The 27,639-nt window shown below is 38.8% G+C and overlaps 1 protein-coding gene across 4 annotated transcripts in view; it reads left to right on the forward strand.

Annotated features, from left to right (window-relative positions):
* Raph1 (Ras association (RalGDS/AF-6) and pleckstrin homology domains 1) overlaps nt 1–27,639 on the forward strand; it is an 81,719-nt gene that overhangs the window by 25,423 nt on the left and 28,657 nt on the right. For 2 of the 4 annotated variants that reach the window (XM_052192027.1, XM_052192028.1), the window contains exons 2-5: nt 4,305–4,424; nt 9,296–9,401; nt 10,647–11,152; nt 17,436–17,516. In XM_052192027.1, coding sequence (XP_052047987.1) covers nt 4,305–4,424; nt 9,296–9,401; nt 10,647–11,152; nt 17,436–17,516 — 813 coding nt within the window. The remainder of the gene's footprint in view (nt 1–4,304; nt 4,425–9,295; nt 9,402–10,646; nt 11,153–17,435; nt 17,517–27,639) is intronic. The other 2 variants (XM_052192029.1, XM_052192030.1) reach the window with 1 other exon arrangement.

Genomic DNA, 27,639 nt, shown 5'->3' on the forward strand with positions numbered 1-27,639 from the left:
TCTCAAACTGAGTTAAACTATACTCAACATACACAGCCTTATAGATAGCACTCACCAGTGTTTTACTTTGCTGGTTTGTTTGTCCTCCTACTGGGTATATATACTTGAAATTAAACTTTATTATGTCCTTCTGTTTCTCTAGTGTCTGGCACATAGAAAATATATCATAAATATTAACTGAAATAGAAGCTTCTCATGTGATTTTGGCACATTGAACATATTAGATCCAAGAGTAACCCCACTCTACTATTTTCTGAGGTTTGGGGTTTGGTTTTGTTTTTTGTTGTTTGTTTTATTTGGTCAGCTGTTTTTTTTTTTTTATTGAAATATTTTTCTTTTGTTGCATCTTGACTCTCTGAGGATTTCACTGCATGACTGCTGCTGCCATCTTTAATGTCATGAAAGCAATATACATTCTAGCTCCCTGACTGTGTGTGCAGAGCACAGGGTCTTAATACTTGCAGAACGTTTTCTAGATAAAGACTGGTTTCATTCAGGCAGTGCTTCCAGTCTCATCAAAAGTGATACTTGCACTGTGCTCAATGTTTTTCTGCTGCTTTCTGTCTCCATGACTCCGGGGCTTTGATGACCAATCAGTGCAGGAGGTACAGCTCAGTCTGTCAGTTCCACTACAATCCTCAGACTTCTCTAATCACTGGTTGCCTTGGCATTGTCACCATCAACTGTTCTGGAGACAAGCCCATTAGACTGAACTTGATGGCCAACACAGGTGTGGCTCAGACCTCAACTCCTCTGTACCTCAGGTACAGGACTTTGATCCCACTAGGGTCAAACTTTGGAGGTTGGTGTCAGATGAACTGAGAAGTCACTGCAGCTTCCTCTGAGCCAAAACCCAAAAGCTTTCTGAGATTTTTTTAATATATAAAAAATGGTTTTAAATATAGAATACATAATTTTTTTAAAAAGCATTTTTTAAATTAAAGGGACAAAAAAACTAATGAGTAAGGCATCATGATTATGTATTATGAGTTTTTCTCAGGACTTCATAAGCTATGACTTGTGTAAATTATGTTTCCTCCTAGATCTTCAATTTCCTTATATATAATTATCTCTACCTAGTATTTAGAATACCTTTCCAGTGGTCTTTCCCTTCTTGATACAGCCACTGTTCTCTGAATAAAAACCAGTATGCATCTTTCCCCGTTGTACCATGTTAAGAATGCAGTTGCCTTCAGTGGTGGTGTGGAGGGAGGAATGACATGCATCTGTTTCCCAGAGCCTCTAAGACAGGAGCTTGCTCAGTTCTCTTCTTGGTTTTCTCTGCCTCTCGTTCGTCCCTCCCCTCCCTCAACTTGCTCACTCTCGCCTCTCTTCCTTATAGTGTACTCTATCTAGAAAATACTTATCCAGCGTCTTAAGGATAGGCTACCCTTCTGGATAATCACAATTCCCTCCACTCTCAAAGAAGAAATTGAATAATAAATCAGACTCCTAAACACAAAATATTAATAGGAGAAATGGGCATGAATAATTAGTTTCATGGAAAATTTAGCAAGAATAATGTTGCTCCACACTAAACTATACTCAATGCATAGTTACATTGTGTGCAGTTGAGTTTACTATATATACTATAGTTTCTGACCCTTAATAATTGAGCATAATGGAGATGGCTCAGTGGTTAAGGGCACTGGCTGCTCTTCCAGAAGTCCTGAGTTCAATTCCCAGCAATCACATGGTGGCTCACAACCATCTGTAATGGGGTTCGATGGCCTCTTCTGGTGTGTCTGAAGATAGTAACAGTGTACTCATATACATTAATATGAATAAATAAATCTTTAAAAAATAATTGAGCATAGTTATTTACTGCCTAACATATAACAATGGTAGATTACTAGGGTTTCCCCCCACCCCCTTTAACAGGACTGGCAAGATGATTCCACAGATAAGGTGCTTGCCACTATGCTGGACAACCTGAGTTTCACCCCTAGGATACCCATGTTGAAGAGAACCAGTTCCCACAAGTTGTCCTCCTGAATGTACATTCCTCATGCCTGTAGAATAAGGTTCCACTAGGAAATGGGTTTTAGCCAACCTTGTAGTAGTGTTCTGTTCTTAGCATAGTGCTGTCATATGAGAGCTACTCAATAAATGTTATTGAAAGAAAATGAGATATTTAAAAAAGTGTATACTTCTCAAACGTATCTATATACATGGTAGCTAGTAAAAACAACTCTAAAATAGTTCAAAAACCACTAATATAGTAAATAAGTCATACAAGTTTTCACACTCTTACTTACTATATACTGGGAAAAATTACTTAATTGTTCTCAGCACAATTTTCTTCATTTGCAGTTGAATAAAGTCTTAAATAGTTGATGTAACTATTTAAGTTACACTAGGTTAAGCTAATGCTGGGAACATAGTTTGCTTACTATAGTGCTTATTTAACATTCAAGAAGCCCTTGGTTCCATGCCCAGCACCCCATACATTCTAATGTGTACACCTGTAAATCACGACACTAAGGAATTGGAAGCAAGAGGATCAGAAGTTTATGGTCATCCTTGGCTACTTAGAGTTTGAGAAGTGTGAAGCCAGCCTCAACTGTATGATACCCTGTCTCAAAAAAAAAAAAAGTGTGTAAGATTAAATTAAAAGTTCTGTTTTGCTTTTTTAAAACAACTTATGTGTATGTATCTGAGCTTGTGGACTGTGTGTGTGGAAGCCAGAAGAGGGCATCAGATTCCTTGGAACTGCAGTCACAAGCAACCATGGGCTTGGATATGGAACCTGTGTCTTAAACCCTGGGTCATCTGTCCAGATTCTAATGAAAGAGTACTTTATGAAGCACCTACCTGTCCTAAGTGACTAAGACTCAGTGTTTTTGTCTGTCCTTTATTATTTGTATAATAATATTTATTTTATGGGCTTCGTTCTTAAATTATGCTCTTAGGGTCGTTTTAAAAAGTGGGTGGTGGTGGTGGTGGTGGTGGTGTGTGTGTGTGTGTGTGTTTTAATACTCATTTATTAAACAGAAACTTAATGACATGACTGTGATCCAAGTGCCAGCTACTCAAAGTATATAGATACAGAAGTTAAGAATCTTTCCTTCCAGTGAAGAAGAGAAACAATAAGTGTGACTATTAAAAGAAGCCAGGTGTAGTGCCCACCTTTAGTCTCAGCACTTGGGAAACAGAGGTGGGCAGATCTCTGAGTCACGGTCAGCCTGATCTACATGGAGTTCTAGGAAAGCCAGCCCTACATAAACTATGTCTCTCTTCCAGCCCACCCCAACTCACCCCCCTCACACACAAAAAAAAAACTAATATGAAGAAAACTAAAACCATACAAGGGCTGGAATGTAACAAGGGTGGAGTGCTATTTTGATGAGATGCTTATTTAGGCAGAAACCTGAATGAAGCAAGGGTACACATCTGAAGGAAGGAGTTCCAGGTCAGAGATCTGACACTGAAAAAGCTAGGGGCTGGAGCATGTCTGTATGTTCCAACAAGCAAGACAGGGTGTCTAGAAAGCTGGAAGACTGAGGAAACAAGAAATGGTGAGGGGAGCCAGATGGTGCATGTCTTCAATCAAGCACTTGGAGGCAGAAGCAGGCAGATCTCTGAGCTTGAGGCCAGCCTGGTCTACAGAGCGAGTTCCAGGACAGCCAAGGCTACACAAAGAAAACTGTTTTGAGACAGAGTTTAGCTGTCTCAAAAACTCTAAGAAAGAGAAAGAAACAATGAGGAAAGGTCTCCGAAGGCTAGGAATTTGCAGAGCTTTACCTGCTAGTGACTTGAATTTTATTGTATCTTCAATAATTCTGCATGCTCTCCATGTTGTACATGACTTGAGGTACAGAATGGTCTCTGATTCAGAACATCATTGTCCTCATGCACTGGATCAGGAAATTTAAGTGAAATTTTATCATAGACTACAAAATGGCCTAATATTTATGGAATTCTGTTGAAGTTTTAAAAGTATATTATAGAGCCTGTCAGCAGAGAGATGGATACTACAGTTACATTCTGCTAACCTAAAGGAGTACTCTATATTATTTTAGAAATTGTTATTTGTGAATCTAGTCATAATTTGATAGTTTCCCTTTCTTGAGGGAACTAACTTCCCAGTCTCCCCTGTTCCTTAAAGAACTGAAGCTTCCTTCCTTGTTTCTGCTTGTCAACATTGTCTTCATTGCTAATCGTTTCTGTTTTCTTATGATATGATTTAATTTTGAAGATTTGATTTCAGAGAGTCACATCATACAACAGACCTTGTACTGCATATGGATTCTTTTTAAGTTAGATTTGCGACTGCTCATTGAACACAAATATCTGTATTTCAGATGGAGCAATTATCTGATGAAGAGGTCGACCATGGGGCCGAAGAGGACAGTGATAAGGAAGACCAGGACCTGGATAAAATGTTTGGGGCCTGGCTTGGGGAACTGGACAGACTCACTCAGGTTAGACGTGTTGAAAACTGGTTGAAGATTGGAAGCCATCACTTCCTGTCTAACATTTCATGTACAGACAAAAGATAAGGATACAGGCTAAGTTTTAAATATTGCTGAAAGAAAAACACTAACAGGTAGATGATAGAAACTTTACAATGCAAGATAGTGTCTTTTACGGTTATTATTTAAATGTGCTTATGTGAACATGTATATGTGATGTGCATGTTCATCTATGTGTTCATGTACATGCAGGTAGAAACAGGATAGCCTTGGGGTTTTTCTTCAAAGGCACCACTTCTTTGAAACATAGATGCTCTCTCTCTCTCTTTCTCTCTTTCTCTCTCTCTCTCTCTCTCTCTCTCTCTCTCTCCCCTCTTCTTTTCCCCTAGCCCCTCCCCCCTTTAATGAAGCAGAATTGGAAGATTTTTTAATTGGGGATAAGTTTAATATAAGCTTAAGCACCAGGGTTAGAGTGGGGGAAAGGTGCTCAGAAGAAAGTAGGAAAAAGTCAGAATGAGCTCCCTAAGAAGTATCCAGATATGATAACACTTTCATTGGCAAATGCTTACCAATTAGGCTAGACCCCAGGAAGTCTTGCTATGTCTGCCTCCCCAGGACTAGGATTACAAGTGCCCACCACCATTTAGATTTGTGTTTAGGAGTTAAATACATGTCCTTGTTCTTGCAGGTGGTTTGCCAACTGAGCTGTCTCCCTTTTCTGTAGTCATTCTAGTGTTTAAAAAACAGTTCTTTAACACAGTTTATCTTAATCTGAGAGGAGAGTTAATATCTCTTTTACAAATTTGAGATTGTAAACTAAGACAATTTTAAAGTCTAAAGTTTAAATATCTAAATTTTGACATTTTTTGTTTTATAACCAATTTAAATACATTTTATGACATTTGTATTTTCTAGTTCATATTTTCAAAATACTGATAAAAGTTTATTCAGGCTACATTTAGAATAGTTCTAAAAGTGTGTTTGGATTTTGTTGTTATTTGTTTTATTGGGCTGTAGATTTCTTGTTGCGGACACGGTGATGTATGGTTGCTTAGTTTTTGAGATGGGCCCTCCTCATGTAGCTCAGGTTGGTTTTACTTGAGTTCAAGGAAGACTTGAGCTGCCAAACTCCTTTAGCTGGAGTCAGAATAAGGAACTAGACCTAGCTGGGCTTTGGAAACCTTGAAGCCTATCCCCAGTGACACACCTCCTCCTATAAGGCCATGCCTGGAAACCAAACACTCAAATATATGAGCCTATGGGAGCAGTTCTCATCCTAACTACTACAAGCTAATTAAGGAAAGGCAACAATTTATCAAACTGTCTTTTGATATCTGTAAGTACCAAGCTATTTCTATTTAATTTCCTTCTCTACAGTTCTCAGTGACAGGCATGTGAGTATGGATCCATGTATAGAGAGTCCAGAGGTTGACATCTGGTGGATTATTCAGCATTCTCTTAAGGAACAGAACTGGTAGAATGAATGCATATATATTAAAGGAGGGTGGTTATTAGAGTTTTTACAGACTGATCCAGCCTGTATCAATGGCTGGTCCTGATGGGAAGGGCAAGAATTCAGTAATTGTTCAGTCCAGAGGTACAGGTCTCAGCACTCCCATTCTGGCGCTGGAGTCCTGGGTATTCCTAGAGAGCTCCTAGTGTTTAGTCTATGTTGGAGCCTAAAGAAGTAGATTCTAATACCATCAAAGGAATAACTTAGCCACAAGATAGATGAACCTGCCAGTGAGAGGTTAGGCAAGGAGTCAAAAAGGCAAAAGCTTCTTTCTTTCATGTCCTTTTAAGTGAGCTGCCACCAGAAGGTAGGTATGGGCCATATTTAGGGTGGGCCTTCCCATCTCAAATAATACAATCAAGAAAATCCCTCACAGCTGTGCACAGCTGCTGAATTTTATTTTATTACAGATACAGCCAACTTGATAACTGAGATTAGCCATTATATCCAGTATCTACCTCTATTTTTATGCCATGTTTATATTGTATGGAGGTGGGGGCTGCATGCTGTGGAGTATATGGAGGTCAGAGGAGAACTTGTGGAGTTGGTTCTCTCTTTCTACCATGTAGGTCTCAGGGATTGAATTTAAGGCTTGATGACAAGGGCCATAACCTGTAACTGTCTTTGCTACCTCGTGTATTCTTTCTTCCGCCCTTCTCCACCCTTTCAACCTCTAACACTAGACAGGATAGACAAAAGGATAGAAAGGAAAGGGGGCAACATTAATTATCATTAGACGACTTCTTGCTGATTGGAGCATCAGGTTTGATCTTCGCCAGCAGGATATTTCTTCTTTCTTCTTTGAGCATGACTCCTTAACAAACTGCTACCAATAGCCATCCCCAGCCTTCCCTCTCACCCCACCTCTTCCCTCCCCAGCCCTCTACATCTCAGGGGCCCAGAATTCCAAATGTAACACAATCACAAAAATTATCTGCAGCTGACGAAATCACACCTCTGCTAGAGCACGAGGCAGATTATAGGCAGCTGCTGCAGAAAGTCTGCAGAAAGCCCCATGTCCCCACACCTGAGATTAAAATGAATGCACATTCCTATTTCTGTGTTTTCTTTTAGAAACCAAAATTCTCACTACATTAACCTTCTAAGTTATCTCTCTGGACCTCACTCTTAATTTTTGAAACCGTCTCTTGTTGAACCTGAGGCTCACCAATGTCTAGACTGGCTAACAAGCAAGCCCCGGGATCTTTATGTCCCTGCCTCCCCATGCCAAGTTGACAGGCACCCCCCAGGCGTACATGCCCATCTTTTATATGGGTGCTGCAGATCTAAACTCAGGTCCTCATGCATCTGTTATAAGCACGTAACTGAGCCACTTCTTAATTCTTAACTTTCTTTACAGAAGCAGTGTTGTCATAAAGATGATGACTAGGTGTCCAGTTATATGCTGGCGAGGTGGTTTGAATAAGAAGTCCCACGTCAGTAGCTCTGTTGGAGAGGTTATAAGGGGTGGCATGGCCTTGCTGGAGGAATATGACACAGGGACATATTTGAGAGTTTAGAACTTCACGCCTCTTCCCTGAGCCAAGCATATTCAGATCATCACAGTGCATTTACATACATTCAGACAAAGTACTCATACACATAAAGATAAATCTTTAAAACAGAATGGAGACTGGGAGTGTGTATGCTTCCCCGCAGCACAGAGACAGGTACCACTCTCAGTACCACTTAAGGCAGCGTGGTAGCATCTGACTGTAATCCTAGCGCTCTAGCGGTCATCTTCATTTAAGATCATTTTCTGCTGTATACAGTGAGTTTTAGCTCTGCTTGGGCTACAAGGAGAGTAAGATGGGCATTATTTGTAGGAGCTATAAAATCTTGAGATAGGTAAATAATATAGATAGATAGCATTCTAATGTAACTTTATAATTCTACAAATTGAATACCTAAAGTTCAGTTTTTGTTTTTTCAAGACAGTGTTTCTCTGTGTAGTCCTGGGACTCGTTCTATAGACCAGAATGACCTCAAACTCACAGATATCTGCCTGCCTCTGCCTCCAAAGTGCTACCATGCCCAGCACCAAAGTTCTTTTTTAAAACTTGGATTTATTTTATATGAAATTTAAACAGAAGTTAATTGTAAAAGACTATTCTAGCTTTGAACAGTTGGATTTTTTTCCCTCCCCCTCCTCTGTCACTGTTGTCATTTTCTGTTCAGAGTCCCTTTTTTTCCTTATTGTAGAAAGGTTACAAGTGAAAGGAGGACCACTGTAAGAAGGTGGTGAGGACTGGGAGCACGGCCTGGTGCTGGGTCTGAGTGCCATGCACAGGGCCTTAGGCTCAGTCCCCACACCACAAAGGCAGGGAGGGAGGGAGGGAATGAAGACCATACTTGTCCTTTGTAAACGAAGCTGTGCTAGATCAGAAACATAATCCTTTGAGGGAAGAGACAGCCAAACTTTCTTCATGGTTCTTTACCATGTCAGTATCATATACTTCATAGTGCACTTAAATAGAATAAAATCATTGACTAATTGATATATTTGAGAAGATATACCCTGAACTGTGGCAGTTTTGAATCCATGGTGTATTAAAAGTAAGTATATATTTAGAAATTAGAGATAACTAGTGAAAACCAATTATGTTTTTCCTTGGGGCTATCATTTTGAAGAAACTTTAGCTTCTTATGTATGTATGCTGGATAGTTTTATGTCAACTTGACACAAGATAAAATCATCTGACAGGAGGGAAGCTCAAGGAAATACTTCATAAGATGGGCTGTAAACAAGCTTGTAGGCATATTACTACACTCACTTAGTGATTGATGGAGGAGGGCCCAGCCCACTGTGAGCGGTGCCATCCCTGGGCGGGTGGTGTTCTGGAAAGACTCAGTGAAGCAGTATAGAGCAAAATCAGAACAGGGAAGTGGGAAGGGTTGGGTGGGAAAACAGGGGGAGGGAAGGGGACTGATGGGACTTTCGGGGAGTGGGGGGTCCAGAAAAGGGGAAATCATTTGAAATGTAAATAAATATATCAATAAATTTAAAAAGAAAGAAAGAAAGAAAGAAAGAAAGAAAGAAAGAAAGAAAGAAAGAAAGAAAGAAAGAAAGAAAGAAAGAAAGAAAGCCAATTCAGCAAAACAATAAGCATCACCTGTCTGTGGCCTCTGCATCAGCTCCTGCCTTCATGTTCCTGTTCCTGTCCTGTTCTTTTAGATGTCCCTTTAGATGACAAACAGTGATCTGGAAGTGTAAGCTAAATAAAGCCTTTCCTCTCTAACTTGCTTTTTGGTTATGGTCTTTTCATCACATCGAGAGGAACTCTAAGACAGTGTGGCAGTTCACTCATCTTTTTTGTGTAATGAAAACTCTCATTAATACAACTTGTTAAACTTTCTTATTTTAAAGAGTTTGGATTCTGACAAGCCCAAAGAACCAGTAAAAAGATCTCCTCTTCGTCAAGAAACAAATATGGCCAACTTTTCTTACCGTTTCTCCATATACAACTTGAATGGTAAGATTTGATTAAGTAAAGTTCTATAATAGAGGAATAACAGAAATGCAATTCTAAATGTCAAACAGCATAAAAATTATATACGTAACTTCACTGAGTTGTTATCTTTTTTAAAAGTTCATGTGTGTGTGTGTGTGTGTGTGTGTGTGTGTATCTAGGTATAAACATGAGTGCAGGTCCCAGTAGAAACCAGAACCATTTAATGTGGGTACTAGGAATGGAATTCAGGTTCTCTGGAAGAGCAGTACATGCTGTTAGCTATTGAGCCATCTCTTCATTCTGAGTTAACTTATGCATATTCAGATTAATCACAGAAAAAGAAACTAGAACATAGCATGTATGTATGTCTTGTCATGTATTTAATACTTGATACAGGGCATGCTAAGGAGAAAGCCCACAGCAATCTGATTGTAATTGTTTTCTGACTGGATTAAAATCTAAAGAATATTTTTCTTAATAATTTAAAAACCAGCCTGTGTGACCTGTATTTAATGTACCTAGTCACTTCTTAGTGTTTGCAATAAATGTTCTAATTTTTTTTAGACTTTCTTCTTTATGCCCTTCTCTCTTTTGGTAATAAGTATATTTTCATGGATATTGACCATATTAATAGTTGCCTTGGGTTTTTATTGCTGTGATAAAGCACCATAACCAAAAGCAAATTGGGAAGCAAAGATTTGGCGTATACTTCTTTCATTGAAGGAAGTCAGGGCAGGAACGTAGACAGCAGGAACCTGGAGGCAGGAGCTGAAACAGGCCTGGAGGGTGCTGCCTACTGCCTTGGTTCCCCTGGCTGACTCAGCCTGTTTTCTTATGAAAGCCAGGACCACCTGCCCTGGGATGGCACTGCCCACAAAATGGGCTCCACTAATTAAGAAAGTACCTCACAGCCAGTCTTAGGAGGCCTTTCCTCAATCAAGGTTCCTCCTTTCAGATGACTCTCACATGTTGGTGTCAAGCCAGCACGGTAGCACAAAGAGAGGTTGGGATAAAACCATGGAATAATACAAGGGGTTTTCAGTATTTTGTCTTTAAACTTACAACTTTATTTTCCTTTCCAGAGATCTTAAATTTGCTTCTAAAAATTCTCTCAGGACTTAAAACAAAACCTGTTAAGTACTTTATTTGATTGATTTTAGGTCCAATGAAATGAATTGTTTTACTTTTTTTCCCCACTGCCTGTGGCTAATTTATAATAGAGTGTATAGATTTGATTATGTTCTGGAACTTTTGTCTTCTCTGTAGAAGCTCTAAATCAGGGTGAGACTGTGGATCTGGATGCCCTGATGGCCGATCTCTGCTCTATAGAGCAGGAGCTCAGCAGCATTGGCTCAGGAGATAGGAAGCGTCAAGTCACAGAACCAAAAGTTACCCAGAAGCTGCCAGCTAGCCGACATTCATCAAAACATGGCACCCTGAGAGGAACGTCATCTTCCTCTAACAGGACAACTAAGCCTTCCCATGCTAACTACTCCCTGGATGACATCACTGCACAGTTGGAACAAGCGTCCTTGAGCATGGACGAGGCTGCTCAGCAGTCTGTAGAAGACTCGAAGCCTTCAGGGACAAATCAGCACAGAAGGACCGCGTCGGCAGGCACTGTGAGTGACGCTGAAGCTCGCTCCATCAGCAACTCATCCCGTTCAAGCATCACGTCCGCAGCCTCCAGCATGGATTCTTTGGATATTGACAAAGTGACACGCCCTCAAGAGCTTGATTTGACAACACACCAGGGGCAGCCAATTACTGAGGTAAATAGAGAAAATTTTTCTCTGTTATTTTGGCCTTAAAATACAGAGAAATTGCTGTTTTGTTTTGTTTTGTTTTAATATAGTCTAATTGACTTTCTTACTTCTTTAACATTTAAATTTTCTCAAAAGTACTTCTCAGCTATATAGACCACAGGAGTGTACCACCAGACGTAGCAGTGTCACAAAGATGACCGAGAAGAGGCTACATCTCCTTTTGTCTTTTGACTTGTTAGAATCCCTTGAATTAATGCCAGTTATTCCATGTGATTAAAAAATTAATTATGATTTGCAAATCCATAAATAGTTAAAGAGCTGATAATTGTTTTAACCTGATTAAAGTGAGGTCATAAGGCCATGTGAATGCTCATTGTGGTCTTCTAAGATTCTACTGCTTAGAGTTGGCTCCATTGTATTATCAAAGGGTTAGTTATTATGAGTTAGTAGAAAAAGAAGTAGGACTTCCAGAACATGTGTCTTTGTCCTTTGGTACCCATGGAACTCAGTGAGTTAGTCAGTCTCTCCAGGCATCAGTTTTTCATAAGAAAAATGTAATTTCTATTATTTGGTGTGCCTTCCTCTCTTCCTCATAGATGATTCTGAGACTCAAAATACAGGTGATGGAAGATGACATTTTCCTGAGTGTCCTGGGATAAGAGTAGGGGGATGGATTTGTGATAATATATTTAACAAAAGAAAGAGGTTTCCTTCATAATCTTTTTACATGGAGAAGATAGCAATTTTGTTACATGGAACAAGAAAGAACATGAATAGAGCAGAACAACATCAGCCTTTCCAGTGAGCTTGTATTTACAACTCTAGCACAAAGTAATAGAGTGTGCATTATTACCACTAGTGGGAGAGACTGAAATACCGCGGAAAGAGTTACAGAGGTGCTTGAAATGTGTGCTGTACGCCATCGTTAGACCTCCCCTGCCAACTAATTTAATTCTTTAGATTATCTTAAATTATTCAGTAACTCTGGTGTTTACCCCAGTGCTTAGCTTTGTCTAGATCCTATGGAGCACAAAAGAAGCATCGACCATCATTGTGGTGTGGAGACAAATGAGCAGTTGCAAAGAGAGCACACTAATTACCTAAGCTTAAAGAATACGCCCTCATTTATTAAAATGGGTCTTGTCTACATTCTGTATTCTATAAAGAATTTGAAAACCAGTTTCTACTTTTTGAAGAAACCCAGTGTCTTATTTTCTTTATGGCCTGTGAGCCTTGTTTAGCACCAGCTCCTCAGTGTTTCATTTCATGCCTGTAGATTCACCCTCTGAGATTTAAGTAAGCAGTATTTATTAAAGATGTGCTTTTCTCTTCTTTGTCTTGTTTGTTATTACTTCCTTTCTGTCCTATTATTTTAAGTTAGGTCAAAATGCATGAGAACAGATCTGAACTAATTACCAGACTGCCTGTCCTGTCCCTCTGTTTTTCTGTCTGTAAAATACCAATCACTAAGTTCAAACAGTGTTAGAGAATATAAAGTGAAAATCCCAGCTCTCAGGAAACACATTAAATACCCATGGGCAAAGAAAAATATTTGGTTGTGTAGTGTTTAATATAACATTTTAAATACAAAGTTTGATAGGTAAATTTTGATAGGCAAATAGGAATGGTCTAAAATCTTAGCTGGCCTCCATAAGTTTTCCAGAGTGATTTTAAAAATGGTTTAATAACTTGCTTCAATATTCTTTTTTCTTGATATAATATATTGTGATTCAACAGGAAAAAACAGAGATGAGCTCATTAGATCCAAAACCTATGTATCAAATAGTCTTCAAATCAAATACAACTTTGAAAATTATAATTAGTTTTTCATATATGGAATTAGATAGTTCTTTCAAACTTATAAATATTTTCTACCATACACATGTCATATTTTGCCCCCACAAATAAGCACTTTCTAATCTAGGACCTGTTTCTTTTTTTTCAAGATGTACTTATTATGTATAAAACTTTCTGCCTGCATGTGTGTCTGCAGGCCAGAAGAGGGCACCAGAGCTCATTATATATTATGAGCCATATGGTTGCTGGGAATTGAATTCAGGACCTCTGGAAAAGCAGCCAGTGTTCTTAATCTCTGAGCCCACTCTCCAGTGGAGCTGGTTCTTATAATATTTATCCCCATATCATTAAATTTTGCTGTGTATATTAGGTACTGATGTTGAAAGGTAGGACTCTAGCTTGTCTTCAGACACCTCCCTTACTTCTCTACACCTGTTCCAGGCTTTCTAGTTCTCTGCTGTAGTTACTGTTCTTTGTTTCCTTCCTTCTCTCTTTTTTTCTTTTTCTTTTTCTTTCTTTCTTTTTTTTTTTTTTTTGGAGGGAGTCGGGGTGGGGTCCTAGAGATCCAGCAAGCCCAGGCCCTTATATGTTCTATGCAAGCACTTACACACTCTGCCACTGAGCTCAACCCCAGCCCTCCCAGAACACTCAGTGCTTTCAATACAGTGACTGTACACTTGAAGTTCACTGCAAAGCACTGTAAAGAATATACTTTCTCTTAAGGGTTAGCATTTTGCCTTTTAAAAACAAAACAAACAAGACCAGGCAAACAAAACCTTTCATTTTCACTATGTTTATCATTTCAACTCTTAATTTACAACTGTTGATTCAATCTTGTTTAGCTGGAACAGAACTAATGTTCTATTAATTTCTTTCCTATTAAACTTCATTTTCCTCCTATTATTTATTATTTATGTCTTTTCCCTCAGACCACTAACCCTCTGCAGAGACAATTCTGCTTGTCTCTGGCATGAAGGACATATGCCTAGCAGCCAGTATTTCAGTAGCCTGTTAGAGAAAAGAATAGGTTTGGATGTGGGATTGTTTCTCAGTATGAATTTGATCTGATCTTTTAGATTTCTCAACACAAACACGCTGACACTTTGGGCTAGGTAAATGAGTTGTGAGATGGTGCCCTGGGTATTGTAGGATGTTTAGCAGCACCCCAACCTGTACTCAGTAGGTACCAATAGTTTCCTTCTAATAGTAGATATGGTTACACAGCAGTGAAAAATAGTCACTCCCATTTGAGGATGTTGTCTCTAGGTAGAAAATTAATAGCAAATTGGAACCCTTTTTTTCAGGAAAAATAACCTTGGGTTTTCCTTTTCCTGACATCTTTTCTTGGGAACATACTGAATTAAGATTAATTATAGATGGCTAGTGCAGGAGAATAAGTATGAGTTGTTCTTCAGCCTGGCTGTGGGGTAAAACACTGTTTCAAACAAAACAATAAAAGATTGGTTATAGAGTATTTCTAGGTAGGGCTAGAGATGCAGCTAGTGCTGCATTGCTTACATAGCATAGACAAGGCTCTGCATTCAGTCTCCAGCACCAAAAAGAAAATGATTGTTCAGAAAAGTCACCAGGTACTACTGTTTACTTTAAAATCACCCCCAGATTAGTAAGTGCATACAGACCAAGAAGAGTGCTATGAAGCACATTATAAGACCCATGCCCTAACTTCCTCATGTATGGTATAGCTTTTGTAAATGAGTAAGAACTTATCTCAGAGGGGCCTTAGACTTACATTCATTACTGTAAGATATTACTGCTTCCTGTGTACAGTGACATTTTCACTAGCATTGGTCATTTCTGTTCTTACCAATGTCTCCTTTCTACACAACCACCTATCATTTAATAGGCCCCAGAAAGGTCCTTTGTAAACAGTATGGACTCTGAAGATGACATGCCTAAGGTTGCAGAACTGAGGGGACCTCATCTCAAGCAGTAGGCTGGCCTGTTGGGGCCTATGAATGAATGTCAGCCTGAACATGAGTACACTGCTGATGGGCAGATGCAGAAGGAACTCTAGGGAGTGACTGCTTTCTCAAGACGAGTGTTTGTCTGTGTAGTCCCACTTGTTACTGTGCTGCTTCTGCGCACTAGAACACATGTGACACAGAGCCAGGTGCTGTTCTGCTCTTCTCCAAGCTAAGGCAGCAGTGAGCTGTCATCTGCCTTTCAAGTTGGTCGCTACAGAGACATACACTTTGTATCTTCCAGAAACTGTCCTTGACTGCTTATAAGTTTGATATCTTTTTAAACTCTTTATTTTTGTTTTAGTGTGATTTGGAAAGAAAGTAGAAATACCTTGTTAGTGTCATTGCAGCATCTTGGCTTTTGGAGTGCCCCACAGTAGAGTCTGCAGACTGTTCTAATCACATTTCTCTACATTGACAAATTCAATTTTAAAAAATATTTAAATTTTTTTCATAGAATATATTTGATCATATTTCTTCTCCCCCAATTTCTTCCAAATTTTCCTTATCCATCCCCTCCACCTTAAACAAAAATAACAATAAAAACCAAGAAATACACACACACACACCTTAAACAAAAATAACAGTAAAAACCAAGAAATACACATACACACACATACACACCTAAAAACCTCACAGAAACAAAAACCAAAATAGGCTAAAGACTAATAACAAAAATGTCCAAACAAAGCAAAATGAGTCAGGAAGTCTACAAAAATACCACTGAGTTTGTTTTGACCAACTACTTCTAGGCATAGGACCTGCCCTGAGGTATGGTTAATGTACTCAGTGAGACTTCAGTGGGAGAAACCTGATTTTTCCTTTGTCAGAGGGTATCAATTACAGATAGCTTCTTTAGACCAGGAGCCCACATCCACTTCCCCCTCTTAGTGCTGGGACCCCATCTAGCTTAAACCGGTGCAGGCCTTGCTTGTGCTGTCTATGAGTTCAGATGTGCGTCTGTCCTGTTATGTCTGCAGCTTAATCTTATTACTCTTTTTGTGTGTATTTTTCCTATAAGCTATTTGAGAGCTGACTGCATTTATCATGGCCTCTTTCTGTTTGTTATGCCTACTACCATTTCTAGTTCTTTTTTTTTTTTTTTTTTTTTTTTTGGTGTTTCCAGACAAGGTTTCTCTGTATAGCTCTGGCTGTCCTGGAACTCACTCTGTAGACCAGGCTGACCTCGAACTCAGAAATCCACCTGCCTCTGCCTCCCAAGTGCTGGATTAAAGGCGTGTGCCACCACTGCCAAGCACCATTTCTAGTTCTTGAGAACAACATTGACCGTATAGAATTTATATACTTCTTCGATCTAGTAACTGAAATAGTGCTATAGAACATGTTTAATGGATAGTACATAGAAAAGTGAGGAGAGTCTTAATCTGACAAAGCATATAGCATGAAGACAAAGCAGAAGTAGTTATGCATTCCATAAGTAGCTGTTTAATATCCTACAGATTCTCACTGTACTGTGAGAGCACTGATCTGAAAGCTTGGGAACCTGAGTTCAGATCCAGAGCACCCAGGTAAACCCTGGGCATGATGCATGATGGTACAGGTCTGTACCCCAGTGATGAGGGGCAGTGAGTGGTAGATCCTGGAGCTTTGGTAGCCAGCCACCATGGCCAAGTCAGTGAGCTCCTTAGTCTCTGTCTCAGCAAATGTGGTAGAGCATTATTAAGAAAGACGTCAGAATTAGCCTATGACTACATAGGCATACACAAACACATCACACATGCAAGGTCATTAATCACTTTGAAGATTAAATACAGAATGCTTTACAACTCAAAGGCTGACATCTTTGTGGTGAAAGAGTTGCAGAGAAGTGAGGAATTAATGGGTGGCTAGGAAGTGTCCCAACTGCCAAGTATGCGTTCAGGAACTTTGGCAGTACAGAGAAACAAAAGGCAAGAGGCAGGTTAGCTGGAAGAGTTGGACATTTTTTCTGCCCCTTCCTTATCCTTGTGGGTTGACCCGTTTCAATGTCAGACATACAGAAGGAGGGATGAGACATGCTTAACTTCTTATAAAACATGAACACGTAGATGGGGAAATGTGAATTTAGTACAGAATACACTTTGCTGGTTGAGATTTTCTTTGTAAGAGAAGAGGGAAAAGAGAAAGACAGAGCTTGAGGTGCTAGAGACATAGCACTGGTTTTGAGGGACAGTTAACATAGTGGTAGGAGACAGACGTAGAGTATGGCCACTGGTCCATTAGCATAAACTGCTTCTAGACAACACGGCTGCAAAGGTTTTCTGACAGCTGGATTGTCTAGAAGTGAAATAAGGCTATTCTTAAATTGTTGAATATTAGTCAGATCATCTGGTTCTTAATTTTCATTCTAATTTTTGTGCGAAAGAATAAATGGTAAAAAAAAAACAAAACTCTATTTTTTCATTGCTGTTTAAGTCATTTGAGTGATCCATTCTCTTGGTGCATGATTAGGAGAGCTGCTCTTTTCACCTCCATTATCTATCATGTTTCTCCTTCCTCCGTTTTCACAGCATGCTATCTCTCTGAGCTGTCCCAGTAAGCAGGCCAAGCACCACTCTGACTTCACAGAAGAGCAGGCTGAGCTGACACCTGTAAGTTCTGTAAGCATATCATGGGATTGTTTAAATCAATGGAGAAAATTAGATTCATTAGAATTTCAAATGATGACATCTGATCATATAATTACATCAACTTTTCTTTTGTTTAAAAAATTTAATTATTTAAAAAGACTTGTAAATTAAAAAAAAAAAAATCCTACATCAAAATTAACCAAACCCAAAATCTACGCAACTCAACAAATTTCCATACAGTTAGAGTAGGCACTTGGAAGCTAGGGAGCTTCACATTAGATTTTACACTTTCGTTATTGAATGCATTTTATGTACTTACCCACCACCAAAAAACAAATCAAAACAATCCATAACAGGCAGAACTTGAAAAACAACCTAGGTTTATATCCTCCTTCATAAGTCATGTCCATTACCTGCATTCAGTCCTTCCTTATCCCCTAAGATTTAGCATTTTGTCTTCTTTTCTTCGTGTTGTACTGTAACGTGTGTGTGTGTGTGTGTGTGTGTGTGTGTGTATTTGGCTGGAATCTGTATATGAGAGTAAACATGTGACTATTTCCTGCAAAATATTTTATGATAGCAAACATTGTGCTACCTCACAGTAGGAATAACGGATGTTAAGACAGTCTGTAGGAAAATTCAAAGGAAATTATTATTAATAACACAAAGGAAGATTTTAAAGCACTGTTACAGACATTGCATGATTTCCACCATAGCTGTATTAATTTACACTACTCCTGTTAACTCTTGACATCCCCTCCACCACTGTTGTCAGATTTGTTTGCAGACATTTGATTAGGGTGAAGTGGTATCTCACATCCATCCATCCATCTATCTATCTATCTATCTATCTATCTGGTTTTTTTTGAGATAGAATTTCTCTATGTAGCTCAGGAATTCATTCTGCAGACCAGGCTGGCCTTGAACTCACACAGATCTGCCTGCTTCTGCCTCCTAAGTGTTGGAATTAAAGGCATGCACTACCACTACTTGGCTTCACAGTAATTTGATTTGTATTTCCCTGATTGCTAGGGATATTAAACACTTTTTAAAGATAATTATTGGCCTCTTGTATTTCTTTTTTGAAAACTGTTTTGTTTTTGTTTTTTCCAATTAATTGACCCATTTGTTGACTGACAGTTTTATTTCTATGATATTCAATTTCTGTAATTCTTTGTAAGTTCTGGCTGTCAGCCCCTTGTCTGAAGAATAGCTGGGGAAGATCCCCCATTGTGTGGGCTACCTGTTAACTCTGCTGATTGTGTTCTTTGCTATGGAGGAACTTTTTATTGTTGAGCAGTCCCATCTGTTGATACTTGGGGTTATTTCCTGTATGATTGGTGTTCGTTTAAAAAGTTCTTGCCTACCCCATATTTTGAAGGATATCACCTGTGTTTTTTAATAAAAGTTTCAGTGTTTCAGGCTTCAAATTAAGGTCTTTGATCCATTTTGGATTTTTTTGTACAATGTAAAAAATATAAACAAAATAAATTTTTCTAGCACTGTTTGTTGAATTTTTCAAATTAAACCAGGTTTTAAAGAAATGATCAAAACCAGATAGTCACCTTGTAATACAGTACTGTTGAATGTTAACACTCAAGGTATACTACCTGATATAAGGGATTTTTTTTTTTTTAAATTGGAACCACTTTAAAATTCTGAATCTAAGAGCTTTTATCAACTTCTGTAAGCACTAACAGATTTAGCTATTCTTCAGGTTGGGACCATAAGGTGCACTGTTTCTTCTGCACTGGTACTTAACTAAATACCTAGTTTCTTCAAAAATATATTCTCTGGCTAGTGGTCATAGTGGTCATTCTTTTTCCCATGCAGTAGCTCTCAATCCTTTTCATTCTCTCTCTCTCTCTCCCTCTCTCTTTTTCTTTTCTTTTCTTTCTTTTTTTTTTCTTTTTTCTTTCTTTTTTTTTTTTTTTTTTTTTTTTGGTTTTTCTAGACAGGGTTTCTCTGTATAGCTCTAGCTGTCCTGGAATTCACTCTGTAGACCAGGCTGGCCTCGAACTCAGAAATCCGCCTGCCTCTGCCTCCCAAGTGCTGGATTAAAGGCATGAACCACCACCACCCGGCTCTTTTCATTCTCTTTTAAAAATAACAAATACCTTATAACACTATCTTTATTACTTCAGACAAAATTCATAGTTACCATAATCTTCTACATCCCTACAATGTAAAAGAATATAATGCCTTAACATCTAGGATAAAGAAAAGCAAACCTAAATAATTTATATAAAAGATATGTAATGCATAAATATTTTGCCAATGCTGTTAAAGAATGCAAGATAGTAATGAAAATCCATCTGTTCTTAAGCTAGAATTCTCATCAAAGTGATCTAGTTTGATTGTTAAAAAACCACCAAAAAAGAAAGAGTAGAGTATGAATGGCCCCCAGAATTCTAGCTGGGATGGTAACAGACACACGTGTTTGTGTATGGTGGAAGAAAATGGGGAGGTAGCCCTAACTGGAGTAATGAGGTGTGCTAAGACAGGGACAGTGGAAACTACAGAAGACCTTGAGTTCTTCCTGCCTTAGCAGTACTGAGTGCCTACATTATAAACATTCCCCATCATCTAGCTTGAGAGAAGTTTCTAGCTGTAGTTAGGGTAATAAGTCTTTTGCAGTTTTAAATGACGTGTAGTAAGAAATTATTTTTGATATTTGATTTTTATAAACATACATTCCTCAGTCTGTACTAATGAAGTTCAATGAAATTCCTGTATTTTGTATTTTAACTAATATAGCATTTAGTTCTTGATTTTGTTCAAAGGAATTTCAGATCTCAGTGTATCTGACACTGCCAGTTGTGATACCAATGGCTCTTCCTTCAAGCTAGGGTTCCATTAGTTTCCATTTCTATAAACAGTTCTTCATAAGTTTTACATGACAAGCCTGTGGCCGGGCAGGGCTAGCATGAGCAGCATGGGCCAGAGGAGGGGAATGTAAGCGGGGTGCCATGTTTATATGCACGGATGCCATCAGACCCGTTATATCTGATATTGTGAAACACAATAAAATAAAAAGCATAGAATTGTCTCAATGTTTCATTAGACAAAATGTTTGAAAATCCATTGAAAATTTATATTATACAAAATTACTTTGTTTTCACATAAAATATATTTTATAAGATTTTCATCTGTGATTTTTCCATGTCAGGACATAAATATCCTGTGGGATGTATCTATGCTTTGTGATGTTGTACTGTGCTTTAAGACATCTGACAATTCCAACTATCTTCTCAATAAATACTGTTAACCCTTCCTCTTGTCTTTATTGTGAATGCTCAAAATACCCTCTCCATTTTTCTAAGATACCAAGTTAAAGACAGCACTCGCTACCTCTTGGAATCACTGATCTCAAATATTTGCTTATTTTTTCATTTCCTCTCCCCATCCCACACTTTTAAGCCTCCAACCTATCCTGCAAGACTGGCCACATTTTCAGGCATGCTTTACTGAGCCCCTCCTTTTGGCATAGGTGCTCACCTACTCCTCCTTCCCATGCCTCCTAGCATAGGTGATTATAGTTGTCAGTGACAGTACAGAGAGCTCTTAGGGAGTTAAAGGCCAGGCAGCTCAGAGAACAAGAACTAAGTTTCTTGTTCTTAGACAAGGCAGCAATATGTGACAGCAATATGTGACAATTTTTTACTCCAGGGCCAGGCTTGAAGTTAGAGTCTAAAGGATGGCTGAATCAAGAGAGAAAGGGCATAAATTAAGAGAAAATGAAAACATACAAGCTGTGGCTTTTTGCTTATTTTTATTTTAATGCATTTGTGTGGGCATGTGTGCCACGGTGTGCTTGTGGAGTTCAGAGGACAGTTTTGTGAAGTTGGTTCTTTCCTTCCACCTTGCATGGGTTCTGGGCTCAGACTTATGTTCTCAGGCTTTCCTTTCAGAGCGCGCTGTGCCATCTCGCTGGCCAGAGTGTGTTTGGTTGACTAGCAGCATGTGTTGTTAATGGCCCACCTCATTTGTCCCTTTACATCTTTCTCCCTCTTCCTTCTGAAAGTGAGTTAAGGAGCAGTGTATACTAGCTGATACTAAAGAGGAAAATAGGTAAGGCAGGTATTTATTTAAAAGAGAACTTACTTCAGCTCTGGTTTCTAGGTGCCTTGCCTCCTGTTACACCTATAATTTCAATAGAAGCAGCACCGATTTGCCCTCCCCTAAACGGCCCTGACATTTTACTTTTCTAGTTTTTTCTGTTGTCTGATAAAACTTTCAACCCAAATAACTATAGTACTTGCAGAGTATTGCCCCATTAGCAAAGTACAGTTTAGTAGAATTTTCATGTCATTTTTTATTATTTATAGTAATAGCTAAAACTCATTATGATGCTTAGTATATTTCTGGATCAGGTCTCCCAACCCCCAAGATCCAAACTGTGGCTTTTTTTTTTAATTATTTTATGTGTATGAGTGTTTTGTCTGCATGTGTGTCTGTGTACCACATGCATGCCTGGTGCCTGTGGAGGCTGAAAGAAGGCACCAGTTCCCCCAGGACTGGAGTTACAGACAGTTGTGGACAGTTGTGAGCCACTACATGTATGCTGGAAATCAAACCTGGGTCCTCTGGAAGAGCACTCAGTAGTTTAAAACGCTGAGCCATTTCTCTAATCCCCATGTCTTTAATAAAATAAAAAATAAAATAAAATAAACATTATTAAGTGGGAGAGGAGAACATGCACATGACACCGCATTGTAAAGAGGTCAAAGGACAACTACTTTGGGGAATCGATTCTCTCCTTCCAGGATGTTTGAGGTAGGGTCTCTTACTGTTTTGACCACACTGTCTGTGTATTGCCTTATGCAAAGGCTTCAGGGCTTAAACTCATGTGCATGTGTATACAGCAAGCACTTTCACCTGCCGAGCCATCTGGTCCCCTCGGTCTGTTTCTTAAGCAAACACCAAAATATTTATTAAACCCAGGTGCTAAGATGCTTATAACTAATTACTACATTAAGTACATATTGTAAGCCTTTTTTAAGCTTGTGTTAAAATTGATGTCTGAAATTATGTTTTACCACGTCACAGCTTTTGTGGATGGTGTGAAGCAAATTTATTTATTTATTTATTTATTTATTTATTTATTTATTTATTTATTTATTTTCTCCCTCCCTTTCCCCCTTCCTTCCTTCCCCTTTTTCTCTTTCTGTTGCTTTTCTAGACAGGGTTTTTCTATGTACCCTTGTCCTGGAACTAACTCTGGAGACCAGGTTGGTCTTGAACTCCAAAATGCACCTGCATCTACCTCCTGGGTGCTTGGATTAAAGGCGTGTGTCACTAGGGCCCAGGGTAGATTTCATTTTTTAAAACTGGAAATGCAAGGCTAACAAGATAGCACAATGGCTAAAGGTGTGTGTCACCAAGCATGTGACCTGGGTGTAATCCCAATGACATCTACACTGACATCTACACTGTAGAATGTGTACACCAACTCACATACACACAAGCCATAGAGGCACCCAATTCTTTTTAAACTTGAAATGTGGTTAGATGAATATTTTTTTTTTTTTGGTTAGATGGATATTGATATTTCATTATTTGGGGCTCTTCTGGAAAAATAACTCATAAGGTAAATTGTGATACATTTTCAAGAAATTATTTTCTTGGGCTGGAAAAATGGTTCAGGGGATAAAAAACACTTCTTGTGTAGATAAAAGGACTGGAGTTCGGATCCCCAGGACCCATATAAATGCCATGTGGGCATGGTAGCCTGCCTGCAATCCCAGCCACTGTAGACAGAGACAGGATTGCAGTAAAAGCTGGCTAAATTGACTGATCAAACCAGTAGGAGACCCTACCCCCTTCTACACAGTGGAGAATAATTGAGGAAGACCAACTTCTGGCCTGCACAGCACATATGTGTAATCACCACATACGTATAATCACCACATACACATACACCCATATGTGGAGATAAAGGCATACACCACACACAGATTATTTTTTTATTTTAAAAATATGTATTTTATTACAATGTTAAAGATTGTCATATGGAAGTTTCCATTCTATTTTCTTCCCCTGCAACTCAATTTGTGCCCCCATTTCTACTTCATCAGTTCTTCTTAATTACTATTGTAGTATATGTATATATAAATACAATATGCTGATTTAATTTATAGCTCCACATAGAATATGTGCATTTTTCAACAAAACATGTTTTACAGAAAACATATAATTAAACATATATGGTAATGTCAACCATTAGTTGATATATATATATATATATATATATATATATATATACATATATCATAAAATATCTTTATATGAAACATTAAGAATGAGAATATTGTTTCCTTTTCTAGGATTACACTTAAAATGATGATTCTTTTTTTTTTTTCTGTTTTTTTTTTAAACTCTTTTTACATTTCAAATGATTTCCCCTTTCCTGGATCTCCCCTCCGAGAAAGTCCCATAAACCCTTTTCCCTCCCCCTGTTCCCCAATCTACCCCTTCCCGCTTCCCTGTTCTGGTATTCCCCTACACTGCTGCACTGAGCCTTTCCAGGACCAGGGGCCTCTCCTTCCTTCTTCTTGGACTTTATTTGATATGTGAATTGTGTCTTGGGTATTCCAAGCTTCTAGGCTATTATCCACTTATCGATGAGTGCATACCATGAGTGTTCTTTTGAGACTGGGTTACCTCACTTAGGATGAGTTCCATCCATTTGTCTAAGAATTTCATGGATTCATTGTTTCTAAAGGCTGAATAGTACTCCATTGTGTATATATTTCCTCCGTTTCTATTGTTATTTTTCCCTTTTCATTTCTGATTTTGTTAATTTGGATACTGTCTCTGTTTCCTCTGGTTAGTCTGGCTAAAGGTTTATCTATCTTGTTGATTTTTCTCAAAGAACCAGCTCCTGGTTTTGTTGATTCTTTGTATAGTTCTTTTTGTTTCAACTTGGTTGATTTCAGCCCTGAGTTTGATGATTTCCTGCCTTCTACTCCTCTTGGGTGTATTAGCTTCTTCCTGTTCTAAAGCTTTCAGGTGTGCTGTTAGGCTGCTAGTGTATGCTCGCTCCAGCTTCTTTTTGTAGGCACTCAGAGCTATGAGTTTTCCTCTTAGTACTGCTTTCATTGTGTTCCATAAATTTGGGTATGTTGTGCCTTCATTTTCATTAATTCTAAAAAGTCTTTGATTTTCCTATTTCTTCCTTGACCAAGGAATCATTTAGTAGAGCATTGTTCAACTTCCATGTGTATGTGGGCTTTCTGTTTTTGTTGCTATTGAAGACCACCCTTACTCCATAGTGATCTGATAGGAGGCATGGAATTAGTTTGATCTTCATATATCTGTTGAGGTCTGTTTTGTGGCCAATTATATGGTCAATTTTGGAGAAGTTACCATGAGGTGCTGAGAAGAAGGTATATTCTTTTGGTTTAGGATAAAATGTTCTATAGATATCAATTAAATCCATTTGGACCAAAACTTCTGTTAGTTTCACTGTATCTCTGTTTAGTTTGTGTTTCCCTTAACTGAGGAGAGTGGGGTGTTGAAGTCACCCACAATTATTGTGTGGGGTGCAATGTGTGCTTTAAGCTTTAGTAAAGTTTCCTTTATGAATGAGGGTGCCCTTGTATTGGGGGCATAGATGTTCAAACTTGAGAGTTCTTCCTGGTAGATTTTTCCTTTGATGAGTATAAAGTGTCCTTTTGTATCTTTTTTGATGAGTTTTGGTTGAAAGTCTATTTTATCAAATATTAGAATGGCTACTCCAGCTTGTTTCCTGGGACCATTTGCTTGAATAACGGTTTTCCAGCCTTTTACTCTGAGGTAGTGTTTGACTTTGACACTGAGATGTGTTTCCTGTATGCAGCAAAATGTTGGGGCTTGTTTACAAATTCAGTCTCTTAGTCTATGTCTTTATTGGGGAATTGAGCCCACTGATGTTAAGAGATATTAAGGAATAGTGATTGCTACTTTCTCCTATTTTTGATGTAATTTTTATGTTTGTGTGGTTATCTTCTTTTGGGTTTGTTGAAAGAAGATTAATTTCTTGCTTCTTTTAGTGTGTAGTTTCCCTCCTTTTGTTGGTGTTTCCCACTCATTATCCTTTGAAGGGCTGGATTTGTGGAAAGATACTGTGTAAGTTTGTTTTTGTCATGAAATACCTTGGTTTCTCCATCTATGGTAATTGAAAGATTTGCTGGATATAGCAGTCTGGCTTGGCATTTGTGTTCCCTTAGGGTCTGCATGACATCAGCCCAGGCTCTTCTGGCTTTCATAGTCTCTGGTGAGAAGTCCGTTGTAATTCTGATAGGTCTGCTTTTATATGTTACTTGACCTTTTTCCCTTACTACTTTTAATGTTCTTTCTTTGTTTAGTACATTTGGTGTTTTAATTATTATGTGACGGGAGGAATTTCTTTTCTGGTCAAATCTATTTGGATTGTTTTATTTATTTTATTTTTTTTGGTTTTTCGAGACAAGGTTTCTCTGTGTAGCTCTGGCTGTCCTGGAACTCACTCTGTAGACCAGGCTGGCCTGAAATCCGTCTGCCTCTGCCTCCCAAGTACTGGGATTAAAGGCATGTACCACCATCACCCAGCCTCTATTTGGAGTTCTGTAGGCTTCTTGTATGTTCATGGGCATCTCTTTCTTTAGGTTAGGGAAGTTTTCTTCTATAATGTTGTTGAAGACATTTACTGGCCCTTTAAATTGGAAATCTTCACTCTCTTCTATACCTATAATCCTTAGTTTTGGTCTTCTCGTGTCTCCTGGATTTCCTGGATGTTTTGGGTCAGGAGCTTTTTGCATTTTTCATTTTCTTTGACTGTTGTATCAATGCTTTCTATGGCATCTTCTGCATCCTAGATTCTCTCTTCTGTCTCTTGTATTCTGTTGTTGATGCTTGGATCCATGACTCCTGACTTTTTTCCTAGGTTTTCTATGTCTCGAATTGTTTCCCTTTGTGATTTCATTATTGTTTCTACCTCTTTCTTTAGATCCTGGATGGCTTTGTTTAATTCCTTCACCTGCTTTGTTGTGTTTTCCCTTAGTTCTTCAAGGGCTTCTCCCTGTTTACTTGTGTTCTCCTGTATTTCTTTAAGGGAGTTATTTATGTCCTTCTTGAAGCCCTCCATGAAGCCCTCCATCAGCATCATGACCTGTGATTTTAAATCTAAATCTTGCTTTCCTGGTGTATTGGGGTATCCAGGACTTGCTGTTGTGGAAGAACTGGGCTCAGATGGTGCCATATTGCCTTGATTACTGTTAGCAATGTTCCTATGTTTGCCTTTTGCCATCTGGTTATCTCTGGTGTTAGTTGGGCCTGCTGTCACTGGCTGGAGCTTGCCCCTCCTGTGTGCCTACAGGCCTATCTCAGCAACCCTGGGTGATCTGCTTTCCTCTGGCACAAATTGCTGTGGTGCTGCCGAGTTCCTGGGTGCAGGTAGAGTCCTGGTGTGGTGTGTCCCAAGTGATCCTCTACTCTGGTGATCCCTGCCTACCAATCTGTTGCACAGTCACAGGAGCAAAGCTAGCAGCCGAGACCCACTCTCTTGTAGTTGTATTTGGGTAGCAGCTCTGTGGCCCGATCAGCTCTGGATGCAGGCTGTGCTGGCTCTCTCCTCTGCGCAGTTGGGTGTATAGCTGGCTTCCTGAGCCACTTGGAGCTGGCACACTGTGGCAGAGGATGTTCCTGGTCCAGAGGCAGAAACTGGAAGCAGATTACTTTTTTCAAATTCATGCTATATCTTACATATTTGTTTAAAATATTTTTTCTCATGTTTAAATGACAAAATAATGAGTGAATGACATCCGCAAAAGTAAGAGCTACTATTTTTAAATTTTATCTTCTAGTCTTTCCATTTCCCTGTGCTCTTGGTCTGGGTTGAGCAGTGACCTTAAACTGAATTTGAGTTTTCAAATCTTCTGCCTACCTACTGTTTTATGGATGAGATAACCGGTCTTTATCTTTGACTGTCATATAAAGATAAATGAGGGCCTAGGAATAATTTTCTCAGTTCTTAATGTTTAACCTTTTTAGTGAAGATCAGGAGGAATTCCCCCCAACACACACCATTAGGTTTGGAGAGAATGGGTGAGAGGCTGGTTATATAGGTTCACCTTGAACTAACACTAGCTTTAGTAGTACAAAGAAGTATCATATAACAGATCCA

The sequence above is a fragment of the Apodemus sylvaticus genome, chromosome 9 (assembly GCF_947179515.1).
Source record: "Apodemus sylvaticus chromosome 9, mApoSyl1.1, whole genome shotgun sequence".
NCBI classification, from domain to species: domain Eukaryota; kingdom Metazoa; phylum Chordata; class Mammalia; order Rodentia; family Muridae; genus Apodemus; species Apodemus sylvaticus.